Raw genomic sequence first — 10,659 nt, forward strand, 5'->3', positions numbered from 1 at the left:
CTGTATGCATATATGTACATATGCATATATCCTAACACATAGGAAAAAGGTTCATGCAATCAACTTCACACTTGGCAGGTGTATTGCAGAGGTCCCAAGGTAGTGCAGTATTGCACGTGAAGACGATCAGATGAGCGGTTCTCGGGAACACTGCACGCAGGAACAATGTTCACATGGCATTCCCAACTTGGTTTCGCTGCCCCCAAGTGTCCAAAAAATCCAATACTGCAAGTTTAAGATGGTGTACTCCATGTAAAACCTTGACATGTTAGCGGTATAACAATTTTCACATAGTCACCAAGTTGCACAGTAGAAGTGGAATTAGCAATTAGTAAAATGATGGGATTGACAAACATTAAACATTGTTGCGTCCTGTTAAACATTTCTGGTCATTCAATGTTTTTTTAACCAATAGCCATCACTCAAAATCACTCTCTAACTCTCCCAACTAGTTTAAACTACCCTTGCTTCACCAAAAGGAAAAAATACACAACCTTCCCCTTCCCTCCTAATGACGTTTGTACAGTCTCTAAACAAGTTACAGTAAATGTTACAGTTACAGTAAAGGTGCATCATTTTAGCACCTTACAACAACATCTCAAGCCTGAACACAAAAAAAACAGTAATAAAATTGCAAACACTGCAAAAATCTATCTAAAAAAAGTACATAGTGGAGGAAATCCAACTCCATATTTCACACTTTAACAAGCATGGGTCTGTGTGGTGTTGACACTTTGAATCCAGGGTAGCCAGGTCTGAGAGCCTGCCCCCAAAAGACCTTGTCTCCCCCAGCAGGTTATTCTGGTGTTATTATGAGACTCAACATGCTCATTATGGTTGTGGCACTGCTTTAGGGGTGGCTGTCTACTCTTGTGTGCCAACACTGAAAATGTTTGTGGTGAAGGAAGTGAGAGGGAGAGAGAGAGAGAGGGAGAGAGACAAAGATTGAGGAGAGCAAAAGGAAACATGGAGAGATGGAGAGGATTTAGCAGACAAAAGTACAAAGCCAAAATAGGATAAAGGAGTCAGCACAGAGGAGGGTGTGACAAATTAAAAGGGAAAAGACAAAGAGACATAAACAAGAAAGAGAAAGACCTTGACATGGAACTGAGCGTAATACAAATAACAGCAGACAGGAGCTTGTTTGACCATTTTCCACCTCCCAGTGCATCACCAAACCATCCCTACACAGTACGTAGACAGAACCAGGAACACAAATAATTGGACACAACCACCTGTAAAGGAAAAACACAAACCACAGAGACACTCCAAATACACACACATGCACATGTGCGTTCACCCACTCAGCACTCACACACATTCCTTGTATCAACAGTCTTCTTGTGTGCAGTGGAGCTGAGAGGGACAGCACTGTCTGGTTCACCGCTACCACCTCCATAACCTCTGCCAATGCTCAGTGTGAAAACACACCTACACAGAGGTGACTGTCTTTACAACCTATTTATTTGTTGGGTGACATGAGCTAAATTTAATGTTCACACATGCTCTGGAAACATAGTTGCTTATGTTACTTTCCTTAGGTGTTTCAAACTGTAAAAATTACACGGACAATGTAATAAGTTTAAAACAAATTCTCGTAGTTTTAACATAGTTTCAGTCATTTTTGCGACTTAAAATCTTTATCACCTGGAATCAATTCATGCTGATTGTGTAAAACAGGGATGACATGTAGATCAACATAAACCATATGAAACATGTGAACACACAACCAGGCCCAGCACCCAATTCTCTAGCGTTTTAGTCTGTAAAACACTGTATCGGTTGTTTACATGTATGTACAGTACACAACTCACTGTAAACACTGATATCCAAACAGCGTGTGTTGCTGTTACTCTTGCCGTGCATCAAAGAACAGTCTTGTGTCCCTACTAGGCCCAGGCTGCAATTTTCGCTCAAGGCGCGGCCCAGCACCCATTGGGCTGCGTCCGCCCTGAACACCAGTAATGACCCCTTCCCTATGGGGAGCGTTTGATCTGGGCTGCCTGTGTGCTTCAGCAGGGCCTATTTCTGGAACATGGGGGGGATAAAGGGAGCTTTCAGTCTTGATGCCAATGACCATAATTAAGAAGCTTTAAGGGGTGGCAGTGAGCGCGCTAGCAAGCACAGAGTTTGTAATTTGGAAGAATGCAGCAGAATTGCTGTGGCTCACTGAGAGTATATGGGAGGGTCGGGTGGCACCTAGCACTAAAACACAAGGGACAGAGTGTGTGAAGGGGACTGTTAAAAGGATGTTAATGAGTTGCAACCATTTGCACCCACCCTTGAGGCTGGCTTACCAACGGCCTTGGGCTGAAATGAAGGGAAATCGCCCTCGCTGACACACGTAGTCAGCTCCACCCTAACAGAGTGTCAATCAAGGCAATCTTTCAGTGCCTAAGGCCTCTGGCCAGTCAGCTTAAAGAGCGAGCGTATAGAATCCAAGTCACTTACATCCTTATTACGTTGTTTGTCCACTCAAGTTGGTGTGTGCAGCATTCATTTGAACAAGCACTTTGCTATAATTTCGATTCATAGTGTTTGGTTCATTTATGTGATAAGATCCTCTGACCAATTTATCCACTTCAAATAAATGTAATCACAATCAAAACAGGGTTTATAGTCCTTATTTAGACACAAGATGATAGTCTGTGGCACAAGCAGGTGTGTTTTCCTGAGAGGTATTTGACATGGGAGTTGCTAGTACTGCATGTTCATTGGATGTCCTCCCCAAAATAAAAAAAAACGTTTTCTTATTTCCAACCAGCATCATCTGGCCATGCTATGCAAATGATTTTGGTTTTACTTGCCCTAGTTTTGAGATGTTTGCCTCCCCCCTAATAAGATGGAGGTGAATGAAAATGTATATGTGGTGGTCACAGGATCAAACTGAATAATTTAAGAAATTAACATCTAGCATCTAACATCTCTCTGGAGAAACCAGGTTCTTGTTACTCTAGATATGGGGAAGACCTTCCTGTGAGGAGTTTTTATTTGAGCCACATTAAACTCATAAAAATAGTTTTTATGAAAACTGTTAACTCCTCTTTTTCCACATTCATTTGGGGAACATCTTTTAAAGCGTACCTGTTCATGAAGCATCTCAAACAGATGATGTCAGTTGGTAATTACCGGCTCTTGTGGCTGTAGGGAGGTCTTTGGTCGCCCTCATCCCGTGGCAGACCATGACCCCTCCTAAGGTAATGGGAGCCGATCCAGGTGCTGCTCCCTCTCCATTAACCCTTCTCTAACACGATAGGTAAGACCAATGTCAACGCCAATGTCTCATTCAGGGAAATGTTGCAAAATGAAGTGGCCTAGATTTTGCAGTGTTGAAACCACATTGTGACTGTATGTGTGTGTGTGTGTGTGTGTGTGTGTGTGTGTGTGTGTGTGTGTGTGTGTGTGTATGAGACAAAGTAAGAGAGAGATCTTTCCAGTAAATGATCAAGATCCTAAACATCTTTGTGAGTGTGCATCAGGTTACTCATATGTTCCCATATCCCAGGGGGAGATGAGACACACTTGCCAAGTTTCCAGTGAATAAAAAAAGTTATCGTTTGCTGCTCTCTTGAAAAGAAGTGAGTCTAATGACTCAAGGAGATCATAGATGATTTGCAACCACCCAAAATGATTCCACACATTGAGGGACTATAAGGTGGTTGCTTAAGGAGAGTGTAGGCGTTACGGTTCGGCATGGCAGTCTGCATAGCGCTGCCCACGTTGTGTTACCGTGGTTCATTCATATGGTTTACCGGTGCATGCATGGGGCTTTGGTTCATCCATGTGGCCACCCCCTGGAGAAGGCGTGTAGTTGCTCGATGCAACCGCTTGGTTTGTAACACGACACCTGGCCGTGCGGTGGATTTGCCATCGCTTTACCCACAGAAAGCCTATTTAAAAAGGAAAGGGATGAGTTCAACGCTCCTGACTCCGTAACACCCCTCCAAAAGAACCCAGCTTTCTCTCCGGCTGCGCGTCCCTCAATCTGGATCGGCATAAATGAATGAAACACAGGGGAATATCGACAGACAATCGCACAGGAAAACTCTCTGTCAAACCAGCCTGCCAGAAGGAATTTATGTCGGGCTTGACAGGCGAATCAACATGAGTTTTTTCCTCTGGAACTTCATCTGAAGCTTGTCAAATGTGTAAAACGGCGACCGGTGTCTTCTGCCCCCCTTGCAAAGGAGTCACGCTGTGATTAACGGTCAGGTTTTTGACTGCCAGGACAAATGAATACAAATGAATTTAGGCACCCGAAGGAGAGATTGCAGAACCTCTCATTTAGACACAAAGTAAGTAAAACATATAGTAATATATTTTTTGTGTCTGTGTACTCCGATCAGAGGGTTTTGGACAGAGCTGAGGTGAGACTGATGACTGGCGGGGACTGACTTAGAATTTAAAGAACCGCATGCCGCCATGTGTGTATCTACTACCTGTGATGTGCCGGCTGGCTGTGGTCCAGCTCACTAGGCAGGCGTCCACTGGGGACTACTGAGGCTCTGAACGGGGTCTGTTTGAACCATAGTTGTCATTTGTTTGACATGTAGGCCGAACATTACTTTGCCAAAATAAGTCAATTTCTCCAAATGTTTGTTTCTCCTATTTTTATTCTATTTATTATTTTTAATAAATGGATAAAATAGATCAAACACAATTAATCAGATTTAATATTACTATTCTTGCCTGTTTACTTCTGTGCAAGACAGACTGTGATTGCTCAAAGAAATGCACTTTTTTTCAATTGTTTCTTTTTCATTGGCAAATATACACCGGGTGCATGCAGCACCTTTGCCATGGTGATTCTTATTCAGACTCATAGAGTTTCAGGAGAAGTTCATCAGCATCCACTGGAAAGTTTGCTAGATGCTTTCCATGTTTGCCCTGTTACGCATTCAGAGCCAATTAACGCAGGGCAGTTCAAATTATGTTTTTTTTTTTTTTTTAAGAAAATGCTTTTAAAGTTAGCTTGGTAAAACTGTGAAAATCTGCAAGTGACCTTGGTTTTACTACTATGAGTCATATAATGCAGATGTTTTATGCATGTGTTTACAGGGACAAGCTATCGTAATATGAACCAAAATACTCGGTCTTCCCTTGGCTACACTGTTGACGTTTATTTATGGAAGTACATGCACCAGCCAGCTGTTGATAAGTCATCAATGTGTTCATTCATGCATTCATTTATTAATACATGCTTGCTTCAGTCTTATCCTAAAGTTGATATTTGTTTTTTTTGCGCAGTGAACATCTGGTTTAGTGAATGAATCAGTGGCGAGATAGTATGGATGCTGTTGTCTAGGGAGAAGGAAAGTCCGGAGATTTGACTCACAGAGCAGTTAGTCTCCCAAACAAGTCTACATGGTATCTATCAGCTTCATTTATCACACTTAACTGGGCGTTTTTCAGAAACTGTCATTCAGGAAGAAAAAAAAGAGCTTCGCATCCTCAGAAAACAGTTTTACTTCAACCACATCATTTATATAAAATGAGCATGGATTGCGATGAATTTAGGATTCTACCTGCGAGGTGTCAGCTGCTTGGAGCGTCAACCATGTCCACATGGTGTCGCCCTTTGAGTCTCTCGTGTGGCTTTTCGTATGCAATTATTCGTATTTAATTAATCTTTGGCAATGATTTTGTATATTTTGGCAATATTTCAAACTGAAAAAACAACTGTATAGTTTAATATTTAAAATTTAATAAATTGCAATAGATACTTTCTGAATGAATCACATACAGTTTAATTTGATCTGCTCTTAGTCATAATAATAGTTTGAAAAAGACTTATGCTGCTCATTTGATAAGTATATATTGGTCAGGAAGTACATTTTTACTATTACTTGACTGCAGAGAGAACAGATGATGGGCATGACACTGGGATGAGATGTCAGACCCTCTCTGAGGTCTTCCTTATCAGCTTCTGTTAGTTTCAGCTCTTCTGTAGAAATGTTCCACTCTTTGTGTGTGTGTGTGTGTGTGTGTGTGTGTGTGTGTGTGTGTGTGTGTGTGTGTGTGTGTGTGTGTGTGTGTGTGTGTGTGTGTGTGTGTGTGTGTGTGTGTGTGTGTGTGTGTGTGTGTGTGTGTGTGTGTGTGTGTGTGTGTGTGTGCGCGCACTCAGGCGGGAGGATCGCCTTTGGGAAATCCTTTCAGGCAATCATTGAGTAGTCCAAACTTGTGAAAAATAGCAGACACTATAGTGGCTTCTCAGTGTGTCGTTTTTTCTCAACCTTTCACTGGTCACTGGCCTACAGATGGACTGCTGTTTGAGGAGTGTGTGGGGAGGGGTTGGTGGTAGTTTTTGGGGTCGAGAGGTTAGACTCAGAGTTTAGTCATGGGCAATGAGGTTTAGGAAAAAAGATAAAGACAATTGATGCCAGAAAATACAGCACAGAAAGAGTGGCACTGGCTTTGAGGTATACAGTATTAATCCGTAGATTATTGCTGCAGATTGTTCACTGTGGCATCAGATATCTTGATGACTGAATTTATTTGCCACTCAGGCACATTTGCAAACATTTCAACCAACATCCAGATACTCTGACTCTCTTCATCAGTGTATTGTTGATCAATTTATCTACATTTAGTTTTTCTATGAAAGGACTTGGCTTTTTGACAGCAAAGGAGATGTGTGTGCTAATCGTAGTTACGTTAAGAAGTTAAATGAGTAGAGAAAGATGTAATCAGCAGTAAAAAGCAGTGTTCTTCACCCGTCTGTCTTTGAAATGTGAGTCCAGTGGTTCACAGCATAATATATACGTTACAATGTCTGCTTTAGTGGATGACATAGGAGGAGTTATTGTTCATCTGGCCTGTATTTTGTCCACTCAGCTTAGCCGAGAATTCCCTTAGGGAGTCATGTCATAGCTCACTGTTGCAGTATGGAAACCACACCAGACTGGGTCAGTTTTCAGATGTCAGTCCTGTTGATTTAAATGTCCATTGTGCACAAATCCATCTCAGTGCAACCGTCTTCTGCTCAACAGAAGACAAATCCCAACCTGTCACGTACACTTCAAAAAGCACCCTAATGAAAATCTAAACAAGCTACTGAGAGCTTTTAAAATGAAAAGCCAAAGAAAACAGTGCAGTTTCCCAGGAAACCCGGTCCAGTTTGCATAGATGTAAACAGTCTGAGGGACAAAATGAGAGTTGTTATTGCTGCAGTAAAAATCTCAGCATTCATGACTCATTTTCAGAAAGCAGATCTCTCCTCAGCTGATAAGACACTGAATGAGACTGTAACCAGCTGGGAATCCTGGAGATTCACGCTCCCTCTCTCTCTTACACACACACACACACACACACACACACACACACACACACACACACACACACACACACACACACACACACACACACACACACACACACACTAAGCAGCCTGAGTAATCACAGCCAGCTGTTTGTGGAGTTGATTGTGATGAAGCTCTATCAGCAACAAGGAACTGGGAGAGAGGCAGACATCAACACCACAAACACACACCATCACACACATACATTTAGATATGCACACACCATGATTATGATCAGTCATATCAGTAGGGTAAGAAGCTCCTGGTTGGTGCAGGGGTTGTTTGGAGAAATATTTCTAAAAAGATCTTAGCCTGGGATAGTGCAGGTAAATATGTTTATGCAACAGTTACAGTCTTTCCCAAATGTATTTGGAGTAGGTGGCCCGCGCCCCTGACCGCCTGCTCCACTCTGGCCCTCAAGCCACAGCTGCTATACACATTTCCTCCAACAATGTGTGTATGTGGGTGACCATGTGTGTCTGGATGACCTCCAGCGGTAAACAGTGGCTCCCCTGCCTGTCACCAGATCTCAGTCCCCCGCTGAGCTCCCAGTCCACTTTCCAATCAGTCTCCTCAGCTCTGCTGCTCACCTGGATGCAGTGAGCATGTCGAGAGAGAGACCACTTTGTTTTTGTTTTTTTGTTTTTCGTGCGTGTGTGCCTATATGTAAAGTACACATCTAGGTTTTGAGAGGAGAGTAGGATAAGTCTACAAGCAAACTGTAAATATCAAACTGTGTGTGTGTGTGTGTGTGTGTGTGTGTGTGTGTGTGTGTTGTGTGTGCTCTTCTTTGCTCTGAGTTGTAAGTATTTTAGCAGAATCCAGTTCCCATTTGTTATTCACATGGTTTCAGTAGCTAAAATGCAAAACACATGGTTTTGTTTGAATCTGTGTTTTGGTGTGATGTTAAATTAATTACACATTATTATTACATACTTTCACGATACCAGTTTTGTAATCTCTGTCTATTTCATGATTTTGTAATCTATTGAAACACATGCAATCTATCTATAGACAATTTATTACCAATTACAACTGCAGACTCAATAATTAAAACCCTTAATTAATGCCTTATTAATAACTATACCTACTCAATGTGTGTGTTATTAGCAAGTGGGAAACCTAGGGTCCTTTATTCATGACTTACTAACATTTATGACTGTAGAAAGGACAAACACTCTTGCAACCCAAATTTTCTCTTATCAATGACTTGTAAATAAAGCATTTGTTATGATTTGATTTATTATTTATTAAGGGAATATATCAGCAAAAATGTTTAAAAGTTAATCAATTGAATGTTTCAGTAATGTGTGACTATTGCCTTTTTCTAATGTCTTCTCTTCTCTTCCCCCCAGGAGAGCCCTATTGCTCTGTACCGTATTATATTGTACTTGTTACCTGGGACTTACACAAGTACACTCTGAAGGTAAGACGTCACTTAATGTCACCTCCACTTCACTTCATTTTCTTACCTTTTTCTTCTCCCTAACAATTTACCTGTGGAAAAGCTGTAAAAGTTGTTAGAGCACTGGGGGGATTTTTAAGTCTTTTTTTTTTTACTATTTTGTCATGGCCAGACATGTAAACGCATTGCTATGAAAATAGGCACAACTGTTGGCATGACGACAAGTCTTGAATAAGCTGAGGGAACGTTTCAGAGAAAGGTTGGTCTCAAAACACTTCTAATGTCTCACTTCTTTGGTGTACAGCATAAAGTAAACATGACGTAAAGGTCACTGTTCTAGACACAAGGCAACAACTTAATTTTTATATTTACAGTGTTTCAAGTGAAACATTTTTAAAGAGTTGCTATTAGTGATGAACCTACAGGAAATGATCTTCCCTCAACGTTTCAGCTCATTGTCTAGCTCTGCAACTTAACCGTTTTGGTTCACTCTCATCGCTCTTATTGTATAGCTTTTGGACTCAGCTGCTGACAGTGAACATAGTGGAGCATTTAGCTGTTAAAGAGACGGCTATTTCCCTCAGGAGTTGTTGGAGACCAATAAAAGAGCTGAAAGAGACTGAATATTAGACTTGCATCCATCAGGTAGACAGAAACTTGACTCTAAGTAAATGATATTGTTGCTCTGTAACTGCTTGATGGGTAAATTAGCAACAGTTTGCTAACAAGTTTTCCATATCTATATCACAAATTATTTCCTCTACAGGCAAGTAGCCACAATTTTTTTATTGTGGCTTTGGTGGAAAAGGTGAAGAGCAGGTTATAAATCCAAGTTATAATGCAATAATGCGTTTCAATCTCCACTGACAGTTGTCAGATTTTCCGCCCGATTAGGCTAGTTGATATATGATTGGGCAGGTTAAAATGTTTTGGGGCGGCTTACAGTCATTTCAGCTACTCTTTGTACCATTCATTTTCTCATCATTTTCCCCTGAAGAGAGTGTATTGATACAGTCCAGTTAGTCGGCCTCTTCTCTCCTCCAATTATCATGATTGAGGCTGACAGGAAGTTCAATAGGCCCGTCAGTGAAAACTAATGAAAACAAATGTCATCTCAGATCATTACAACAAGGCTAAAACCTTTTTTTTCCAATTTTGCCTCACAGCTCTGTGATTAAAGCCTTGTAAAAGCTTACATCTGTTCTGTTAAGTGATTATATTTATACTTGATTAAACAAATGGCTTTCCTAAATGTAAAAAAAGTGCTATGATAATATAACTGGTTTTAGTCCCTGATTGGGCTACTTGGCGTCAGTCAAATCCAGCACGGACATCACTGTTGCAGAGTTGTCCCTGCTGTGCTCGAAATCCAACTGTAGACCTCTGCAGCATGGTATATCTCCATCTCACTTAGTTTCATGTCTCTCTCCACACTGTCAACTGTTAAATAAAGACCTAGTAGACAAGTTGGCTATCATGAAAGTGCTCTTAAAAACAAACAAAAGAAAATGTAAAGAAACAATATTTCGCCATATTTTGTATCTTATTCAAATCTTGATATCAAATGTAATATTGTGGGAATTCATGTGCTGTATTGGTGTGGGGATGATAGCAATGGCTCACTGTAGTCTTGCGTAAGTCAGCCAAAGAGAGATCTTTTGAGTGTGTCCGAATGAATCGGTAACTTCATCCTCTACAAGGGAATAACATTACAGACTGAAGAGCCTATGACTTTCTCTCTGTCCTACTTGAGTGACTTGGCACTGATCAAGGCTATGAACTCAAGCCATGTGTTAAACACAAGTCTGTCTCTTTGTATGTGCATGTGTGTTCACATCCATACGGTATGCTATACTCTATATCTAAAACCACATGGTTGATGCATATCCCAGTAATAGCGCAAGTGGTACTGAAATAAAGAAGTTTGGAGACGGGAGTCCATGTACAGACCAGATA

At 41.1% G+C, this 10,659-nt stretch overlaps 1 protein-coding gene across 1 annotated transcript in view; it reads left to right on the forward strand.

Moving 5' to 3' along the window:
- The first annotated feature begins 3,849 nt into the window (after positions 1–3,849).
- Positions 3,850–10,659, forward strand: part of col27a1a (collagen, type XXVII, alpha 1a) — a 68,243-nt gene continuing 61,433 nt past the window's right edge. The window contains exons 1-2 of the mRNA XM_034897199.1: positions 3,850–4,295; positions 8,654–8,724. Of these exons, the coding sequence (XP_034753090.1) occupies positions 4,243–4,295; positions 8,654–8,724 (124 nt within the window). The 5' untranslated portion in view covers positions 3,850–4,242. The remainder of the gene's footprint in view (positions 4,296–8,653; positions 8,725–10,659) is intronic.

The sequence above is a fragment of the Etheostoma cragini genome, chromosome 16 (assembly GCF_013103735.1).
Source record: "Etheostoma cragini isolate CJK2018 chromosome 16, CSU_Ecrag_1.0, whole genome shotgun sequence".
In the NCBI taxonomy this organism is placed as follows: domain Eukaryota; kingdom Metazoa; phylum Chordata; class Actinopteri; order Perciformes; family Percidae; genus Etheostoma; species Etheostoma cragini.